This window comes from Topomyia yanbarensis, chromosome 1 (assembly GCF_030247195.1).
Source record: "Topomyia yanbarensis strain Yona2022 chromosome 1, ASM3024719v1, whole genome shotgun sequence".
Lineage (NCBI taxonomy): Eukaryota > Metazoa > Arthropoda > Insecta > Diptera > Culicidae > Topomyia > Topomyia yanbarensis.
In genome coordinates, this window is record NC_080670.1 from 170,322,315 (window position 1) to 170,344,374 (window position 22,060).

The 22,060-nt window shown below is 39.1% G+C and overlaps 3 protein-coding genes across 3 annotated transcripts in view; all 3 read right to left on the reverse strand.

Moving 5' to 3' along the window:
* The window catches only part of LOC131681153 (uncharacterized), a 1,013,105-nt gene that overhangs the window by 40,866 nt on the left and 950,179 nt on the right, over nt 1-22,060 (reverse strand). The window lies entirely within an intron of this gene.
* Nucleotides 5,263-7,204, reverse strand: LOC131681228 (uncharacterized). Its single transcript, XM_058961935.1, has 2 exons — nt 6,914-7,204; nt 5,263-5,994 (listed from the first exon to the last, which is right to left on the reverse strand). The coding sequence occupies exons 1-2, from the start codon at nt 7,089-7,091 to the stop codon at nt 5,336-5,338; spliced, it is 837 nt and encodes a 278-aa protein (XP_058817918.1). The 5' UTR covers nt 7,092-7,204; the 3' UTR covers nt 5,263-5,335.
* LOC131681268 (uncharacterized) lies at nt 7,393-8,684 on the reverse strand. Its single transcript, XM_058961986.1, has 2 exons — nt 8,383-8,684; nt 7,393-8,064 (listed from the first exon to the last, which is right to left on the reverse strand). Exons 1-2 carry the CDS (start codon nt 8,558-8,560, stop codon nt 7,511-7,513), a joined length of 732 nt encoding a protein of 243 aa, XP_058817969.1. The 5' UTR covers nt 8,561-8,684; the 3' UTR covers nt 7,393-7,510.

Here is a 22,060-nt window from a genome sequence, read left to right on the forward strand (position 1 = left end):
ATCTTACGCTGCGTCATGACGCTTTTTGATCCGTTGGAACCAAGGAGCTTTTATTCTCAGGTGATACGATCCTCGAAATCGCCGATCAGCCATGTTGGTGCTGGAAACGACAGCTAACAACATTGTTTACTACATCTCTATGCGTGTTTGCTTGGATTTCAGTATGTAAACAAAGTTGTTCGCTGTCATTTTTCTTCCCCGCAACTTGCCTCACTCCTCACCTAGTTACTGCCAAAGACGAATCACGTTAGAACTCTAAGTACCTTGGTTGGAACTACTTGCCTCTGTTCTAATTTTTGGAAAAGTTTTCATTCAGGATGTCTGGCGGTCGCGTATTGGATGGGACGAACCTGTTGATCACGACTTATTTCCGAAATGGCAGAAATGGGTTGATATGCTTTCCAGTATCTCCGACGTGTGTATACGTAGTTATTTTCGGAATGCCAACGAAAGAGGTTTTGATCGGATACAGTTACACACTTTCGTAGATGCCAGTGAGGTAGCTTACTCTTGTGTTTCATATCTACGGTTGATTTACGATGAACCCACGACAATACCTAAACTTGAGCTGCAAGCTTGTGTACTAGGAATTCGTTTGGTCAAATTCGTTGTCGACGGACACTCTTTACGTATATCGTCCAGGCCCATGTGGATGGATTCCACAACGGCTCTAAGTTGGATAAACTCTGACCCTAAGAAATACCGATCGTATGTTGAATTTAGAGTTGGTGAAATTTTGGACACAATGAACCGCGGCGAGTGGAGATGGGTGCCTTCAAAAGAAAACCCAGCGGATGAAGCCACAAAGTAGGAGGCAGGGCCCCATAAAAACTGCAAGAGCATTTGGTTCAGTGGACCACGATTCCTTTATCTACCGGAAGACGAATGGTCTATGTCGACTAAAAAAAATTTTTTTTTTGAATTCTCGAAGGCCCCCCTCTCATATTGTGACAAATGTCAAAGTAAGCTCAGATGCCAAATTTCACATCATTGGGACAATTTTAGACCCCCGCCCACTTCGCTTGAAATTTTTTGAAATTGGCACTATGGGAAAATATGGAGGAAAAATACATTAAATGCTATAACTTTTGAAGTAGCAATCAGAAAATTACAATTTATACCTTTTTCGAATGAAAATAATCTTAGTATTTGAATGGAGATATTTTTGTTTCTAGGAAAATACGGGAAAGCGGGGTACTGGGTCATTTTGGCCCCAAAATCCCATATTTTTAATGATTTTTCTGCTGCGTGATGCAAATCATACATATTTTGTAGTTTTTCTAATGTGAAAAAATCTCAAAAATCGAACGGAACCCTTTTGACCTTAGTCCGAATACGAGAAGTTGGGGTTATAGGGCTTTTTGTCATTCATATTAAATTTTATCATTTTCTCATGCATATATCTTTATTATTCTTCAATCAATTTTCACAAAATGTAACTTGTTGAACGTGGAAAATTTTGAGGAATAAAACAAAAATAAAAACGTTAGAGGTAAAATTCAAAAGTTTAAATGCCCTAATGTCGACCACGGTAACTATGGTTTCTGAAGAGTTACGAGCTTGCTACAGTCACAGAGAGATTCAATTGCCGGAAATAGTTGTGGATTTTAAAAGATTTTCGTCCTGGAATCGTCTAGTACATACCATGGCGTACGTTCACCGATTTGTAAACACTGTACGAAATCGTAAGTCAAGGTCGAGCAACCCTGCCTATCTTCTGCGAAGCGAATTAGAGCAGGCCGAAACATCTCTATACCGAATGGTGCAGTGGGAATGTTTCCCAAATGAAATGGTAACAATGACATCGAATCAACTTCTACCTCGAGAAAAACAACAAACGTTGGAATCAACAAGGCATATATTAAAGGATACACCTATTCTGGATACCTGTGGAGTCCTTCGCATGGATGCTCGAACCAGCAATACACAACATAGTCTGCCAAATCTAAAGTATCCCATAACATTACCACGGAAACACATTGTTACTACACTAATTATCCAGTCATTGCATCAGAAGTTTCAACATCGGAATAAAGAAACAGTCGTGAACGAAGCTCGTCAACACTTTCGTATTCCACAACTGCGTGTATTGGTGAAAAAAGTACCTCGCATGGGACCATTGCCTACTGCCAGATTGTCGTCCTGTGTACGACCATTTAGCTACGTCGGTCTCGATTATTTTGGACCTATTTTAGTTAAAGACGCTGAATCCCTCGGGATAAAGACTCGACACGTCAATCGTTTGTTTACCATTTATCTGTCAGTGTCATACCAATCGAGCACGAGACCTTTCGATGGCCCTCGTTCCAGAAGGATTCGAAGCGATTTTCTTCGGATTGAGTACTTTTGGCAGGTCTCGTGCTCGATTGGAATGACATTTACAGATAAATAATAAGAATAAGATAGAGATGGCGAGTCTTTATCCAGAGGGATTCAGCGTCTTTAATTTTAGTAAACGTTGGTCGAAGCCATGTAAAGCGTGCCTGACGAGCCGCGCCGTGCACCTTGAAGTAGCTTTCAGTTTGTCAGCCGAGTCATGCGTGATGTGCGTTCGGCGGTTTGTTTGTCGACGAGGATCTCCCGTTGAAGTTTATAGTGACAACGGCACCAATTTCCAGGCTTCAGAAAAACTGCTTCGTGAACAGATCAACGAAAAACTAGCTTCGACTTTCACTGGAACTACAACCGCTTGGCGATTCATTCCTCCCGGAGCGCCGCACATGGGTGGTGCCTGGGAAAGAACGGTCAGATCCGTTAAAGCTGCGCTAACGACGGCCTGTTATAGCGAAAAATTGGATGACGAAGCTTTCCAAACGTTTCTGGCAGAGGCAGAATCCATCGTCAACACAAGACCCTTAACTTATCTGCCTTTAGACTCCGACGAACAAGAAGCTTTAACGCCAAACAATTTCTTACTGGGTAGCTCTTCAGGTTCTCGTATACCAGTGTTGGTGAGGAGAGAGCTCTATTGAAACATTCCTGGACCATGATTCAAAAACAATTAGACGGATTCTGGAAGCGGTGGATTAGAGAGTACTTACCAACGTTATCTCGGAGAACAAAATGGTTTGGCGAGGTGAAGAACATACAATCAGGCGACTTGGTCATTATAACATCATCTGTTATAATGAAACACTTGGATCCGGGGTCGAGTAGTGGATACTATTGCTGCTAATGACGGAAAGATGCGTCAAACCATGGTGCAAACATCCGGTGGTATAATGCGTAGGCCAGTTTCTAAACTTGCAGTACTGGATGTGGAAAGAGATGGAATCCTGCGAAATGGAGAGTTCCACCGGGGGGAGGATGTTGACACAAAAACCACTGAATTGCCAGCACTGCCAACTGCTAATTTGAAGTTAAACTCCGCCAGTCTACAGGGACAAAATCAGATCGAGAAAACGAACGAAAAACGTGGTGACTAAATGGACTACAAGTCGACGATTGCAGCGGTTTCATTTCGGATAAAAGTTTATTCATATTCCATCCGTGTTTTAATCGGTTTTTCCTATTAATCAAATGTTGAGGTGAATTAGTGCAAGAGTTATAGCAAGTAAAATCGAAACAGGAACCGAAGTTCCCGTAGAGTAAATAATTATAACCTCAAAATATATTTGGGTTTAATTAATCCGAAAAACGGGACAATAGAACGATTAAATTTGCACCGGGAGATGTTTAGGGTAAACGGTAAATATGATTTTTTTGCTTCCTTTTGCTAAAAGTAGTAATTCCTCTGTATCGATTTTTCGGCAAATTTGAGACTAAGAGGAACGAAAGCAATGAAATTGAAAGACGGATAGGTATTCTAGAGCGAATCAGTTATAAACTTAGAACGGAAAACTAGGACTAGGCAGGCTCATATGGACATGATCGAAAGGAAATGTGAAGAATTCTTTGCCTTCTGCTAAGTAGGAGTTGGGCGTTGCATCCAAGTCTACCGCATGGTCTATGGTAGAACATACGGTAGACTTGGGTGCAACGTCCAACTCCCACTTAGCAGAAGGCAAAGAATTCTTCACATTTCCTTTCGATCATGTTCATACGAGCCTGCCTAGTCCTAGTTTTCCGTTCTAAGTTTATAACTGATTTACTCCGTCTTTCAATTTCATTGTTTTTGTTTCTCTTAGTCTCAAATTTACCGAAAATAGCCAACAAAATCGATACAGTAGAACCTTGCGGTAATTAAAACACAGTAACAAAAATAGTAATTGTAAACATTATAGAACCTCCGTAGGTTTGTACAACCTCAAGGTCAGAGAGGTCGCCTAGTTGGCCCACTGTAATGTAAGTTAGTCTGTGGTTATATTTCTAGCTTTGAAGCATACGAATAAACGCTTTCAAAAATCAGTGGACGTCCTTTTTGCCAGAAAGAAACAATTCCCTTCCGTTATAAGCTCTTAGAATCAGAACTTCTGCTCTAACGGGACGACAACCGTTAGCAGTCGTTTTATGCGATCATAAGTAATGTTTGCTTTGTTGGGCTTAGCGTCTGCCTGGCGGCCATGACGGCTCTCATGTGTTGAAGAGCGGAACGCGAAACGTCTAAAGCATTGTTTTATTTTGGAATATTGTAGAATCTGATCACTAACTATTAAGAGTGTGTCTTAAAATGAGTACATATCTTTCAATGAAGATTAACCATAGTTTGATATATATATATATATATATATATATATATATATATATATATATATATATATATATATATATATATATATATATATATATATATATATATATATATATATATATATATATATATATATATATATATATATATATATATATATATATATATATATATATATATATATATATATATATATATATATATATATATATATATATATATATATATATATATATATATATATATATATATATATATATATATATATATATATATATATATATATATATATATATATATATATATATATATATATATATATATATATATATATATATATATATATATATATATACATATATATATTCACACAGTTTCTTTTTTATCAGTTCTGCGCTATTCTCAGAATAATTCGAGTTTTCTGAGGATCCTCGTGCTTCAAATTCTCCTCATCAATGGCTAATTAGACACTCAACAGAATAATATGTCACATTACCTTGCTAAACCAAAGGTACTGAGATAATCCTATCAAGGTGATTTCTTTCATTTCGAATGAACACAAAATGAAGTTAAAATAATGTTTATTTCTTAAATTACGAATTGAAATTATATACAAAAAACATTACCGGATAGACTAATTCCATACCTAATTAATTACCGGTTGACCTGTCCTGGTCAATTTTAATGCATTTTTACACTTATCTTTCAAAGTTGATCTTCTGAAGCATCGCTACTACAGCCAGCGCCACCTATTTCTACCATGGGTCGTTCATGGTTCGGTGGTACACTATTGCAGTGCGAGCAACTGGGACGCGCTTGGACTGCTACGGACCCACTGGATGCGGACGGCTCGCGCGATTTCGGTAAAGCAGCATCATTTTCCGAAAAATCCAAAGCCATTTTCGTCATTTCTATTCGAAATTTCATTTTTTGACGTAACGAAAGAGGCTCAACCAAGGGCAGTAACGATCGGAAAAATATCATGTCGTCACTTTCTTCCTTTGCTGGTGGTTCCTCCGGTGTAACGGGTCTCACTTCGACGGGAGGAGTTGAAGGGCGTTCGATTGGTAAGATGATTTCCGGTTCGATTTTGATCGTCGGTAAAATATCTACTTTTTGAAGAGGATCTTCATCGGCAGACTGATCTTCCGGATAATCCATTGGCTCGTTATCGATTGCATCGTCGTCCGCTGAGTGCGATGATTCGGTATCGTGGAACAGTTTCGGTAACATGTTCAAAAATGCCAAATTCTTTTCGTAAAGGTATGGTCTTATTTTTTTACCATTTGGTTTCGTTTGTCGAACGCGCAACGAGCGAGTGTAAGCATCTCGAATGTATCGCCACTTTCTTTGAACTTCGAAAACTGGAAAATGAAAAAAAAATATTGTTAAGATGAATTACTGGCAACACTCACGACCAAGTGACATGATTGCAACTCCCGCGGTGTCACGTGTATAGAACCATTTATACGATCCGTCAGTCTTTTTTCGACGGTACAGCATCTCAGCGGAACGTCAAAATTAGTTACACGGAAACGAAAAACTACCTAAAATTGAGTTCCTTTGACTCAATCTCGTGGTATCGTGGGGGAACTTAAAATTAGGTAAACCGTGTTGAAGGTAGTTTCCATTTAACCACGGCAAAAATTACAACTCATTGATAGGTTTTTTATACTCAAATTTAAGTTGAATTTACCTAATTTCGAGTTCACCCCAAACAACTCAAAAGTACCTTCCTCCACGGATGACCTCGACTGAGTCGAATCTCTCTTTTTGTTTTTGACAACACTAATAAGTGCGAAAGCGACGCACAACTCAAAAGTAAGTAAAAAGAACTTATTCTGCAGGTTGTTTTATTTATCCGTGTACTTTCAGTTCCTATGGAGACGTTTACACTCAACAACAACAGTACGAAACGTTTTGATACACTGAACTACACAATAGAAATGTATTTAGCTTATCTTGATGGAGCGGTACCGTGACGGTTACGTTCTGTTCCGTTGAAGCTGATGTGTCGTGTAAATCATACTTATTTCATGTGGCACGGAGAGAGCGGAAAAACAAACTAAGCACAGCTACTGCATAGACGGGCAACATCAACCGCAACGAAAATCTTTCGTTTTGCAGCATTCATGTTATGAAACTGTGTGCGTTAGGCATCAGCAAAAAGTCGTGAAACTGATTATAACCTGGGACGCTATAATTTCATTTGCACAGACGATTCGCTTTTTTCATGTCAACTAGCTACTAGCTACACTTTAATAAAACACTTGATGTACGTACTTATCCTCAGTTTATCCTTAGTGGAAAATTGCTTAAATTCCGGAACCGACGATTTACACAAATCTTCCCAATGACGCGTCCGCGAGACTTTATCGTAATACTTTGCATCCGTTACGTCCCAGATTGGCCTCCGTGTTCGCACCGCTTCAATAAGCTGCTCGTTGTTGATATAATCCATTCTGATTGTTTTTCCTCTTCTAGAAAACTGACTTAAAATTAGCAGATTGTTTATATCGATTGCCACTTCCGAACTGAACTGTATGCGTTTGATTTACACGCGTGCAGCAACCGTACGATACGACACGACTACGTACGCAACACGATCCGATAAGACGTTCGAAATCGTTCGATACGATGTAGCATGGTTTCAGACTATGATTGAGCTGTACTTTACAGGTTAACACATAAATGCATCTCGACCTAAGGATATTAGTTCAGATTAATTATAAGAGTTTGTGTCATCGATTAAAAAATGCAAATTTTGAATAAATAGAAAATATTTTTATTGATTTCACTCGAAATAATTTAAACCTAGCGCGATATTTATACACACGTCCTTCGAAGTAACGGACATTACACGTTTACACGCCGTTCAAACTAACGAGAAAACCGCTTTTGGACAGAACCTGACGCACTGGACGCGGATGATTCCTGACGAAACATTCCCGTTTCTTCTAGTGTCGGTGTGGAATCATAACTTTCCGAAAAATCCAAAGCCATTTTCATAACCTCCATTCGAAATTTAATTTTTTGACGCAACGAAAGCGTCCCCATCAGCGGCAGCAGTGATCGGAAAAATTGTATGTCGTCACTATCGAAGCTGTGCTCTTCTGCAGCCGGTTGCTTCGATGTCCAAGCTGGTGCCTCTTCCTGATTAAATTCGACAACCTCGTACACAATATCACTGCCGTTGCTTTGATCACCGCCAAAATCGTATTTCGAATCAGCTCCCTCATTCGCATCGATTTCCGACGAAACAGAAACAGCTTCCAAGTCGTTGGACTGTTTTGAGTTCAAATGCAAAAATGATAGCTGCCTTTCGTAGACATACGGTCGCATATTTTTACCCTTTTTGTTCATAATCCGTCGCAATCGCGTCGATCGAATTAAGGCATCTCGAAGGTATTTCCATTTTTTCTGTAGCTCGAGGACTGGAAAGAAAAAAAAAGAGACCCATATGAATTGACATGCAACATCCAGCTGCAACTGAAATGTGTTGCACGGAGAGCGGCGCCGGAGAGAGAGCGAGAGTGAAGAAATGAATTGAGCATCGCAGCATAGCATCGGTTTGTTTACCTACAAGTTTCGCTACCCTGTGAGGATCCAACAGCATCAGGTAGACAGAAAACATTATTTTATTTTTTTAACTATGCATGTGTCTGCAGGAACGGTAAAACGACAATCTCCACCACTCGCTTTATTCAGCTGTACTTTGACAGGCAAATAAATAAAAAATAACAAACACTTACCCGTATTAAATTTATCCTTGGGAGCGAATCGTTTGTAGTTGGGAATCAAAGAGGTACACAAATCTTCCCATTGCTGTGTCCGTGCCGATTTATCCCGATACTCATCCGCCGTTACATCCCAGATTGCCTTTCGCTTCCGTACAGCTTCAATCAAATCTTCGGTGTTTATACGTTCCATTTTTTGTTCACAAATTTTGGTCCAGCACAACGTAGCAAAAATCGATGTTATATTTTTACGCTTGGTGTGTTTGGTTATCGCTCCCGCACTCAACTGTCTGTCGCCGACTGACGTTGGCGTTGTTTCTCATGCGCGTTAGTAAACGTGCGACACGACGCGTTTGCGATGGTCCGAGTTGACGCTCGCAACAGTTAGGGTCGGTGTAGTGCGGATGTTTGTGTGTGGGAATTTCTGACATCCACGACAATGTGTACACGGAAACGCTCTCGATCGCATAACAACAAAATTATGTTCAAATTGAAAATAGGTTTAAGTTAGTGTAGTATTTCAGTCTGTACGAAAATTATTAATTCGAAGACAATATATATCAATAATTTAACAAAATTATTAGTTATGTTTCTGAAATTAATTCAATCAAGTGCAACCAAGGGGAACTGTCAAATGGAGCCAGTCCATTTCAAATGTGTTCGGTAGAAGGATAAGCTATGCAAGACGAACGATAAAATGAACATAAGAAAGAAAAAAACCTTTATCCGCAGCTCCCGTCTGTGACCAGCGATTTCTTAGGTCACAATATCGTCGCGTTGATCGCTGAGCCCAGCTTGTATATATTTGTAAATATTGTTATTTGTTGCCGTATAAATAAATACCAGTGTACGCTCTATCTCGTTGTTTGTTTGTTTACATAAACAGGCTGTTGTGAAGCCCCAATGATGTTACGATAATTAAAATAAATAACATAGCGTTGGCATGTAGAAGTAATTAAAATAACATTAAAATACATACAAATAACAAGATCAAGATAATAACGAATACAGACAACACTTCTCTTCAGAGTCACGATGCTGAGAGCACACTTACAAACAAACGACGGAGCGTTGTGCGTGGGAGATGGTAGTCAAAGACTGAAGCAACTCTATTGAATGTCCTCTGCATACCGTTGATGGCAGTGTTCATCCCGTAGTTTATCCGACGAAACTGCAACCGCAGCAAATTCCTGTTCCTCAGTGCTCTGGGGAGTACATTAATTGAAATTTCCTGCAAAACAGCGGAGCAGTTGATTCTATTCTGTAGAACGTCTGCCACGAAGAGCGCTTTCAGGAGACCTCGTCGGGTTTGCAGGGTTTCCAGGTCGATGAGTAAACATCGGCTTTCGTAGCTAGGTAACTGTTGCGGATCAAGCCACGGTAACCTGCGCAATGCAAATCGAATAAACCGCCGTCGAATGGGTACGATTCTTTCTGCTCCGTTCATGTAGATAGGACTCCACACTGTAGAGTTAAACTCGATGATTGGGCGTACAAGTGCGCAGTATAGCGACTTTAAGCAATATACCGTCGGTGAAGTCTCTAGCTATACGCATGATGAGGCCCAGCGTTTGTGATGCTTTACCGACGATGAACGAGACGTGTTGCTTGAAAGTGAGTTGGTTATCCAGTATGACTCCAAGATCTTTAACGCGGGTGACACGATCGATTTCAACATCCCCCAAGGTGTATTTGGAACGAATCGGTTGCTTTTTTCTGGTGAAGGAAATCACTGAGCATTCACTCGGGTTGACGATCACTCGATTTAAATCGCACCAAGCTGCGAAAGTGTCCAGTTGATTTTGCAGGAAATTGGCATCAGTAATCGAACGAATCTGCAGATACATTTTCAGATCGTCCGCAAATGACAGGCGAGGTCCTTTCAAAACATAATTTGTTTATGTTTATTACCTTCACCAACAGGCCCCTTGACCCCAATGGTGGTTGCTTAAACTAATTACATTTTAAAATTGGCAACATTTTCGCTTTTATCGCATTCCGCGTCCGGTTGAAGTCAAAGGCCGTCGCCACACTGTTAAAAATTCGTTGGAGTTCGATAACAGCGCTCTGGAAAGCATAGTTGGTTCTCCTGAACGGAACTTGCAGAAGAGAGTTATTACGTAGAGCTCAAACGCGGTCTTGAAGATCCAGACGTCCGAGGATTGTAGGGCATTCCACTCTGGCAGAGAGTAAGTCCGAGACAAACCGTCGCTGTTGTGCTATCTTATGACAAGCGCCATTTAGCACATTTCGAGAAAAACGATTTTTAAAGTTTGAGATTGAATATCTTGAAACTTATAAATGGTAAAAACAATTCAAAGAAGGCAATTAATGTTTCAATCTATTCTGTATTAAACTCTCAAATATCATGAAGTTCGGTTGACTATGTTGCGAGTTTTCACTATAAATGTAAACAAAAGTCGCACTCACACGTGTCGTAAGTGTGTATTGATGGCAAAATTTGTATGGCGTGCCATAATTGTGCATGGAAAATTTTCCATAGAAAAAAAAGCATCAATTATTAACTTTTATTAATATCTTCGGCTTTACTCGGCCTAGAAACAATCGATGAGATGCATTTTGAAGGAAATTGAGCAAGAAAAATAGTAATTTTTAATTACAGTGTTGCCAAATATGAAATATTGCCAATTTAAAAGTACAGTTATTTAAAGCAAAAAACTGACAATTTCTCATCACTTTTTTCGCTATAACTCAGTAACCAAGCAAAATTTCAAAATTCTGAAAACGCCATTTTGTAGAGAATTTTCAGATTAGTAATGTTGCATATCTAGCTCAGTTTACCCCAAGATGGCGTTTGTCATAAGATAGCACAACAGCGACGTAGACAGGGCTCGAGAGCGTCCCTCCGAATGCTGAGTGTATCGAGGTGTATTAGCTGGCAACGGTTTTCATAGCTCGGCCGCTGAAATCTGTTTCGCCATGGGAGATGACGAAGGGCGAAGCGTATGAACCTGCGTTGGACAGCCTCGATTCTGTCAATCCCGTTCTGGTAGTACGGATTCTAAACAGCTGGACAATATTCTATCGTTGAACGGACCAACGCGCAGTAAAGCGATTTAAGACAATATACGTCCCTGAAGTTTTTCGCTATTCGGAAGATGAACCCAAGCTGTCGTGATGCCTTATCCACGATGTATGACGTGTGTGGTTTGAATGTTAGTGCCGAATCCATGATGACTCCGAGATCTTTGATGTGAGAGTGTCTTGGAATGCTCGAGCCGGAAACTGAGTCGGATGGCGTTTCCGCGTGAACGTAACGATTGAGCATTTGCTCGGGTTTAAAACCATTCTGTTTAGATCACATCTCGTACTAAAGCTGTCCAGTTCTCTCTGAAGAAGCTCGGCATCGGTTGAAAATTTTTCATGTCGTCGGCGAAAGAAAGGCGGGGTCCTTGTAATGTGATGATGTTGATGGTGCAGATAGACAGTCCATAATGCTGATTTGGAGTTGCCTTCCATCGAGGTAGGAACGAATCCAGCGCAGACCTTGTCCATGAATGCCGAGTTTGCCCGGCTTCGCTATAGCGATATCATGGTTGATTTTGTCGAAGGCCGCAGATAGATCCATGTAAATATCATCGGTTTGCAATCCGTCAGCGAATCCATCCATTACATATGTTGTGAACGGGAGCAGGTTTGTCGTTGTCGATCGTTTAGGCATGAAACCGTGTTGGTTATCTGCAATGTAGTGTTTGCAGTGAAACAAAATAGGATCTAACACAACTAGCTCGAACAGTTTTGATACAGCACTTAAACACGAGATTCCCCGATAATTGTCGATGTTCGATTTGTTTCCTTTTTTTATGAACTGGAAACATGTGCGCTGCTTTCCAGCAGGAAGGGAATGTACCAGTAGTGAGTGATAGCTCGAAGACTCGCCGAAGTGGTTCAAGAAGCCCGCTGATGCACTTTTTGACAAAAATCGAATTTGAATTCACATCGTTGAAAAACAGTAGAAAAATTATCGGACCAAGGTGACTCCCCTGTGGGATACCGGAAATAGCATTGAAACTATCTGACTAGAAATCGCCTATAGTGACATTCATCGACCGGTCGGTAAGATAGCTGTTGAACCACCTAAGGAGTCAGCCCTGTAGTCCTAGTCTCTGCAGTTTTGCAACAGTTATATCGTGGTAAAGGTTGGACAGAGAATGCGCAAAAATCGGAAACGAAAAAAGCAGTTTTTTTCCACACCGTTTGTTAGATCTTCATAAAAATCAATCAGCAGTACTGTATCAACATTCTACATAAGCACCCCTTCATGCTCATGATTTTTGTAAACAACATTTTTAAACTGCTAAAACTTTTGATTTGAGAAGAATTTACTAAAAAAAACAAGTAAGACCAGTAACTGGTACTATTAGAACATAGAATTGACGTTATTTCTATTAGTCTGACATTAGTGATATTCTGCTAGAGCAGTACTACCAGAGATATTTACAGTTAGCGTTGATAAATAAAATTTTCAATATTCCATTATTGTTGAAAGCTGACAAATTGCATCAATTTGGGCCGTCTTCAACTATCTTTTCCTAGCATGTAGAATATTGAAAATTTTCTAGGAGAATTGTGTTGGACACCGGAAGGTAAATATTGAGCAGCTTCCAGCACTGCGAAAGCAGCATCTTTCAAAGTAGGTTTTTCGTGTTTCTTGAACTCTATGAACACTACAAAAAGTTGGGCATGTAAGGATTAACTTAGATTAGTTTTTCATGCACGCAAGCTGAAATTGCCCAAGAAGAAATTATAGAACCTTGAAGAACAGCTCATGAAAGAAAGAATGATGCATTTTATTATTCATTCAACGAATATACGAATATTGCTGGTTCTATATTGATTGTCTCTCATATTTTTAAGCACATCCAGTCGATTTCTCATGTAATGGCAATAGACCTTTCTTGTCAAAAAATTTTATATGCTAGAATGCTTCCTTTTTTATTCCCGATTCGTTAGCGCATATTGCCGCGATGATTTGGTACCTCTAACTGTTGAAAAAATGAAAAATAGCGCGAGCTGCTCATTTAACCCCATATTCTGAATACCTATCTTGCCTTGTTTCCCCGTATTTTTACACCATTTGAATGAATTTCCTGTGGGAAATACTAAAAAGATGCCAGATCTGCATGTATATTAAGAAATCTGCAGATTCTGCATTTTCGCTGCAGATTTTTTGCAGATTACAAATATTTAGCAGAACAAAGCCTATGCCAGCTAATTTTAACCAGCCTTCAACGTTTTTGAACATTGAAAATATTAACACACTACATTTCTATGTCAAATTTATTAAAGATTTTTGTGGCAATCTGCAGACTTTTATATTTTTACTGCAGGCTATTGTTTAAATAGACCTGGCATCACTGATGCTAAAATAATTCATTCATATACCTGTCAAAAGCATTATTTTTCACTTGCAAGAGGGATGAGGATTGTAACATTGGGAACCTGGCACATACATTGATCAAACGGCTCTGGATAGAAAACACGGTGGCATATGTGTTTAGGACATGGTATGAATTCTTTTTGGTAAATTTCTCGCCCGCTTGTTTATGTATTTTATCACTTTTAGAGTTGTGCGGCCGAGGCGTTAGTGAACTGGCTCAAATAACTTCACCAGAAACTCCTGATTTTAGTAATGTGAAATGGATTCTCGTATTGCTACCAAGTACAAAACTGGGTAACTTGAGCAATTGACCCTCGTCATGTTTCGTGGCAAGTGATGCTCAGAGTCTACAGCAATCGATGCTCGAACACTAGCGGAGATATCCAGTTCCAAACGCAGGTTCCGTTGGATGGATTCGACGAAATTGTTTTAAGATCCATTATCTGATTAACCTCCAGAAACTCGTAAAAATAGTCTCGCAACAGTTTACGACCAGGATGCATAATTCAGCTAGATACAATTGACAATGTCACGCATGACTAGTAGAATACTAAATTACTGCTTATTTTCTAAAAACGGCTGAATACTGTTGAGCGTTCTGAGAAACAGATGATAATACGCTGTGATAATAAACACTGGCTTAATTGCAGGGCAGATGGCAGAATTCCCCGTTTACAGATTCATTCTATTGGGTCGTTTTGAGATGCACAGCAAACGGAACGATGAACGTTGCGAATTGTGATTGCTTTACAACCTACGGCTTGGGATGAAATGAGCAGTAATTTGAGGAATGTCCCAGATAGTATCTTGGTACATAATTTATATGATCCAGGGTACGTTCACCGAGCTGGAATGCATGGTGTGAGAAAAAACAACAGCGACCACATCAACGACTAACGTTCGTGCTCAAGAGTTGCCATTGTCGGACGTCGATGTGTTACATGCCGCTTCGGCAGCTCGGCATCTCAGCTCTTCGTCTATTGATACAGTTGGTTTTGCGTCTTACGTATAATTAACTAGCTAATACCCATCGCGCGTTGCTGCGATTTTCAACGAAATAGGAGGAAAACACAATTCGTTCCGTAGTGCCATCTGGCGGGCAGATAATCCCCAACCAATAGCACACAAACACGCTTCATAACAAATGCCTACTGTGTATAAATTTTTACGGAAATCGGTTAAGCCGTTTGGGAATCTATAAATCATATACATACAAACTTTTATATATATAAAGATAGATAGATAGATAATAGATATAGATAGATAGATAGATATAGATATAGATAGATAGATGGAATCAACTATTTGTTTCTAAAAATGTAATGTTACTGATAGTTTTGTGTATAATTGTCTCATGGAGCAAAAATGCGAGTAACGGTGGTGCTCATGAGTTCTGCCTATGGGAAAGAATTGCTTTCATGTACAGTATGGTCCCGCCTGGGCCAGGCGGCATGACCAACGAAGTCGGTTTAAGACAACGTAGATTGGTGTTTCTTTTCAAAAACATGTAACAGAACTTATATGCAATGTTGAATAAAATTTAGTTTGGAATTAAATGCTCTAATAAAAGCAAAGATATTTCTAGAAATTCAAACTAATTCGAAGTTTCTATCCCACTCCTAAGAAAATCTGGACTGCCATCTCTAAATTGTTTTCCTCTCAATGACTGCTCGGTGGCTTTATAACTTTGTGCGAATTCAAAGCATTGCTTGATATTTTATATAATGCAATAATCTAATCTAAATAAGATAAAAGTTATTTTCAATCACGGCTAAAACAGCTGCGCAGGCGGTGGGAGTGCAATGAGACAGGCAACTGGCGACCAATGATGGAACAACCTGAATAATTCGGAACACCCGGATTAATCGGAATAGTTTTGAAAACTAGGTTCAGTCAACAACGATGAAAACTACGTTGCTGGGTACAAGGTATGACTGCGGTGCTACTGAACATCGAACATTATTAAAAGGCGCTTCAACAGCGGCATTTGTTCAAAGATTTCACTGCAGGTTTTCACCTGGATCAACACTGTTTAATCATAACTGATAAGCAGAAGCAAAATGGTACCAGTTGCGGGACCGATTTCTTCAACATCGCTTAACTTTTAAACCAGGTTCACCAGTACGTTTAAACCTGGCTTAAACGTTAAGCGAGGGTGAAAAAATCGGCCCGCAGTAATTTGAAATGAAAACCCAGGAATTCATATACCAATGAACAATATCTCTATTTGGTTTATGGCAAGATTATTTTAAAGGGGGATTCCGGGTCTCAGTAAATTTTAAAAAATGCCCTGTATGTCATATGTTCACCATATGGCTAATATATATTTTCACCATTAGCACTTTTCGTCACGCCAATATCTTCAAGCAAATAATCATAACGTATGAGCTTGTGCGAACACCCCTGGCTGCTACTCCGTTATCGATAATTATGCTTGGGAGTAGCAAAACATCTTTTAATGTGCAACTCCTGATAATCCTAAAGTGTTTATTGATCAATACCGGCGCCGGCCAGGCCCGAACGTAGTTAGTCCGATACTTGCTTTTGCTAGAGACCGTATATACTACTGCGCACTCCACAAGTATCACAGGAGGAGGATATTTTTGTAAGAGTTTAGAAGTTGGATCACTTCTTCTTTACCGACGCCAGAGAGGTGACTTCACTATCTGGACTAGACATCGATCCACCAAACTCATAGTCCGGGGACCAACGGCTTTACTTCCCTTCCGAAGGAAGACGTGACCACAGATTTTTTCACCTCAGAAAAATCTCAACGACCTCGGATGGAATTGAACCCAGGCAAATTGGAATGAGTGGCGGTCACGCTTACCACTCAACCACCGGTGCCATCAACAAATGATCATAACATATGAAAGTGTCAGAAAATTAAAAATAAATATTACAGGATAACCAGTTTTAGCAATATTCCATCAAAGTACACTGTCACTTTGACGTTGTGCCTTACTGGTATACTGGGTTGTGTAAAACGTGTCCTAGAAAAATCGTCGGAGCATTCCATCTTAGCATATTTGCATTTGCTTCAAAGAATCGTTTAGAAGTCAATATCTTATATTTAACGGAACATTACATGAGGACGACATCAAATAAAAAATGACAGCTGAGCGAGCTTGTTTACAAGGTGTTAACATTTAGCAGCGAACCGAAATTTTTCATACTACGATCGAATAAAAAAAATCCAAGCCCATGTAATCAAGCTCTCTAAACTGTCAAAAAAGTGAGGTTAAACATTTTCATCACACAATGTTCTACAGCGAGAGATCCACTTTAGTTTGTTTACATTACCAATGAATTTTGCATCGCGACTCACCACTTCATTTACCGCGTTGCCAAGAACTCAATCGGGAATTTACAAAACAGTGCTGCCCAAACACGCATTTTGAGTCCCACCATTCTTGTTATGGTGAAAAAAATATTCAACATTCTTGCAATTTTCAAATTTTAAAAAATCATTAGAAAATCACGATAGCTCTTAAAAGTCTTACTTTAACGGAGATATTCTTAAAAAAGTGTAATCTTTCCACCAAAAATAAGAAAATAGGGGGTTAGGTCGGACGAGAAAGGTCTATTGTATTCTCGAGGCCTTCACAAACAGAATTACAGAGTCTCTTTTATGTGAGAGAAAGTTTAATCCTGTACTGTGACGAGTTAGCGAAACGAAAAAGGTATCATCACAAACGTAGAATCCGTACCCTAATGTTGATCCTGTACATGACACTGTCAGTTTCCATAGGATCCAAAACTTAATGTCTATTCATTATTTTGTTTTTTTAATACTTGGATGCAACTCTATTAGTAATAAATCTAAGAGGCTTGAAATGTGCTTATTCCAAAACTGTTCACTTGAATGAAGGGATCTTTTCTTCATCTCGTCTACAGAAAAAAATAAAAAAAAACTACACTTGCAAGGGTTAAATATCTCGCATGGTATTTTTCATTTTGGAGTCTCTCAATAAAGTTATGGTATAGCAAAGCGTCCTTTTTTTCTACTCTGAAAAAAAAACGAAATCTGTATAAAAACGAAAGCCTGATATTTTTGTGAATTATGCCGAACGTCCATTATGCCTAACGTACTTATGCCTAACGTATTTATGCCAAACGTCGCGCACCCAGCAAATTCGTAGTGGTCGACCGTCCGGGCATGAATCCGTGTTGGTCATCGCTGAGGTATTGCTTGCAGTGAGTGAAAAGAGGCTCCATGACGACAAGTTCAAACAGTTTTGAAACAGCGCATAGTGATGTGATGCCGCGGTAGTTTTCGATGTCATTTCTTTTACCTTTTTATATACAGGAAACATATGCGTATATTTCCAGCTCGAGGGAAAAACTCCCTTCGGATAACGACAGTTGGATAAGGTGACGAAGTGGAGACAGCAAGTAGTTGATATGATGCTTCAAAATACCGGACGGCATTCCATCTGGTCCCGGTTTGTGAGTTGACTTCAGCTGGCGGACTGATCGGGTAATCATCGTATCATCCACGTCCATTTGACCAAAAGTGTGTGTTTGCAAAGGAACGTTTCTGGCGGTGGCGAAAACATGCTCACGAGTTAATACTTCTGCTTTAAAAGCACTGGCGAACTTAATGGAAAAGAGACGACAGATTGCATTGCTATCGGTAGCCATTTCACTATTTAGAGTAATCGACGACGGAAGGCCAGACTCTGCGTTGCTCGTTGATATACCTCCAAAAGGACTTCGGGTGCGATTTGAGTTTGCGTTGAATATTGTGCTTGTGACGTGAGTGACAACGTTTGATCACCCTTTTGTACTCGACATTGAGCCTCACATAGTGTTTCCGGAGTGACAGAGTTCGGTATTTCGTGAATTTTCTCAAGGCGGCTCGCTTTGCTGTTTTAAGTTGCCGTAGCTCGACGGATTGCCATGGGGATTTTTCCTCATTCCGGTTTACTTTCTTCGGGACGAATCTATCGATGCATACGTCATGATTTGAGTAAAGGTCTGTGCTGCTTGAACAACATAATTGCTATCGAGTAAGTAATCCCAGTCAAGCTCAGATAGAAAAACAGCGATGCTGCAATGGTCTGCATTACGATAGTCGTAGAAAACTGGATCAGAGACATTTTCGACAACACGAGGCCGTTCTTGGTTCAGCGAGACAAAAAGAGGTTTGTGATGAGGTACAGTTTTCACCAATGGAGCTGGTACAATAGAGATAGTTGGAGCAACATCCTGGGTACTAACAAAGCAAATATCCAAACTGCGGCTATTTTCGTGAACCACGTCGTTGATTTGAAAAAGTGTGGCTGCACTGTAGCTGTCGATGAGGTTGATGTAGCTTGCGTGAAACACGGAGTTATCAGGGTCGGGATAGAGGAAACCACTGTGAGATGGCTGCTACGACAGTCCAGGTACGTTGAAGTTGCCCAATATAACGATCTCGTCGACAGGATACATATTTGCCATTACATGCGAAATCGACTGGATGTGAGCATCGATCAACATATTGTCCCGAATGCGATCCGGAGGGAAATAAACTGACACATTCTTTCGTGACGTTACAACGATTTGACGATTCTTCATTCCATAGAAATGTTATAACGTTATCAAATGAACGCCTACATCAAAACTTATTACAGATTCGGAAAGTAGACAAAATTTCACTAAAGATTTAATAAACATAAACTGAATATACTGGAAGAGGATTGTTTTATGATCGATAATGTAACGTGACGTTACAACGCGTCACAAATCAGAACTTTCAACGTATTTATAAAAAAGTCAAAATATCTGCTCTATAAGATTTTTTATCAAGAACAAATCTTCTATGATGTATTCCTAAATAGCATACGAATAACTTGGTGTCATTAAATATATTTTTTATTGTTTTGTTTCTTATAAAGCGTCTTTTAACTTTCGTGACGTTACAACGCTCCTTTCTCAAAAAAGCGATATCTCATTGCGTTGTAACGTCACGAAAATCTTCAACTTTTCTAAAACTCTGTAAGTTACGCTGGTGCTATTGTTTTGAATAAAATTTTAAATATTTATCACATTTAGCCAATATTTAATGATAATTAACTCGAATAACAATATGGGGTTGTTGAAAAATCACGATACAGTTTATTTTTTGATTGTAGCAGAAATAATTGATCAAACCAAGAAATTTTTTATTTCATATCTTGTTGTGGATAGATTTGAGCCATTTGACACATTTATTTATTTGACACAGCTCAATATGGTAGTTTAACGGAGCCAAAATAGCAGCTTTTATCACATATTTCACAAACAAAAATAAATTGGCAGTACTACTTTCTTTAATTTGGTAAGGAATCAGGTTCCCGATCCGAGTTTATAGCATGATATTTGTATTGTTGGGCTTAAGCAAGTGGATTTAAATGACAAAGCGAGCACAATTTAAGCGCCAGACAATCGACAATGCTAAGTACTCTGAAATATTGTATATATTATAGTTACAAAGATTCAGAGAAAAAGAACACGTCACATCGCCGTGATGTTTCTAAAGAATGTGTTACAACCAATCGTCAATTCGACGGAATTTTAAATGTCTGCAAACATCAATAAACACTCCCTCATCTATCTTTTTTGTGCTCATTTGAGATGAGCCAAAGCCTTTTTATCCTTACTCTAAGCAATTGAGACGATTTAGTGCGGTCACCCAGATAGGTCTCTGTAGACCCAATTATGTTTTTGCAACCTCCCGTAAATTCGGATAGATACCCGTCTGTATTAACGTCAGGCATTTCGATTATGTAGCTGCTTCGACGATGTATTTCGGCTTGTAACGGAAGAATTGGTTAGTTACTAACTGACGGCAAGTGCGACTACAAAAGAGGTTGCGGACAACCTTATAACGGGCGTCTCGTCGATGATGGCGAAGTGTGAAATGGTTGATTACTGTGACGAAAGATATATTCAGGGAACGCATTATTTTTCATGGCTAAATACTAACTCGAGAACAAAGTTAAAAAATTACATAGCATGTCCTGGAATACGTTGCTGTTAGCGTAATTGGATCGGAACGTGCCATATGACCGGGGCCGAGGAGAGTACAGTGTAGGTGAACTTTTAAATGAAATATAATGTGACGTTGCTCAATCGTATATTTAACATACCTTCTCTAGTGCATTCAAGTGTTGTTGATCAAATCTTACATAAAATTTCGTTTATTTTCTGAATCTATAATTAGGTTTGATGAAGGAGTTCATTTGAAAAAGTTATAAGAGATTTATAGAATGAAGGTTGGTCAAATCGTTGTAACGTCAAGAAAGAATGTGTCCATGGTGTATAACCCTTTAAGCACTTAAGGATATACATTCTGAAGTTATGAATATCCCGCTAGTATAATTTTCTGTTTACGAAACAACTGTTTCAAAAACCATGCGAAGTAAAATTTGACACTATATCTGATAAATCATTCAAGCGGCTGATAAAAGTTGAATTACGTGACGTTACAACGCAAAGTGTATTCTGTCGTAACTTAAGTTCTGCACATCCAATAAAAGAAATTGTAGGCTTTTTAGAAAAGTATTTTTGAATACAAAGAGAATCCGGAATATAAATTTGAACAAAATTTTAGTTTTTTAATAAAATTAAAACATAGGCATTTTTCGTGACGTTACAACGCAGAAACAATAAAAACTTCTACTAGTTCAAAAAGTATTAGTGGTCAAATCAAGAAAAAAATCTTTCTAGTTTTATTGTTCTACACTCAATAACGAACAAATTCCTTTAAACAGATTAAAATTTCAATAATAGTGTCATGAAATAGAGCTTTTCTTAGAAGTCAATAATTTAGGAACCATTTTCCGTGAAATTCAACTTCATTCTCTATATATTTTTCAACTATTTGTCGAAATGCTAATAGTTGGATTACATAACTTTTCAATGGTTTAAACACTATCGAATCGAGGAAAAAATATTGTGATACCATAATAAGACAAAACAAAAACGTCCTTCTGGTGGACAAGCCCGCGGAATGTGTCAACTGCACACAGGTAAACGGTTCGATCACCGAGCACAATGGCAACCCAGATTTGTTCAACACACTTCTATGCATCGTCCTCGACAACTCTAGCTTTCAGTTGTTTGTCCACAGCGACAGCGACGCCTCCGCCGGTTAGTTTTTGACTGTACCATGGGTTGCGGTCGCAGCGGAAAACCTCATATTCCGACCCAAATATCTGAGAGGATAATGTCCGGCAGTCTCGACCAGCGTGATCTCATCGTAGCAGCGATCAGTAACAGCTAACTTGTAGTCATCAAGGGAGGAGTTCATTCCGCTGACGTTCT

Excerpts from the sequence above, each read along its gene's own strand:
- LOC131681268 (XM_058961986.1), bottom strand. The coding sequence starts at position 8,560 with ATGGAACGTATAAACACCGAAGATTTGATTGAAGCTGTACGGAAGCGA. Across the intron at positions 8,065-8,382 it reads CAAGGATAAATTTAATACGG|TCCTCGAGCTACAGAAAAAA; the intron begins GTAAGTGTTTGT and ends TTTTCTTTCCAG.
- LOC131681228 (XM_058961935.1), bottom strand. The coding sequence starts at position 7,091 with ATGGATTATATCAACAACGAGCAGCTTATTGAAGCGGTGCGAACACGG. Across the intron at positions 5,995-6,913 it reads TAAGGATAAACTGAGGATAA|TTTTCGAAGTTCAAAGAAAG; the intron begins GTACGTACATCA and ends TTCATTTTCCAG.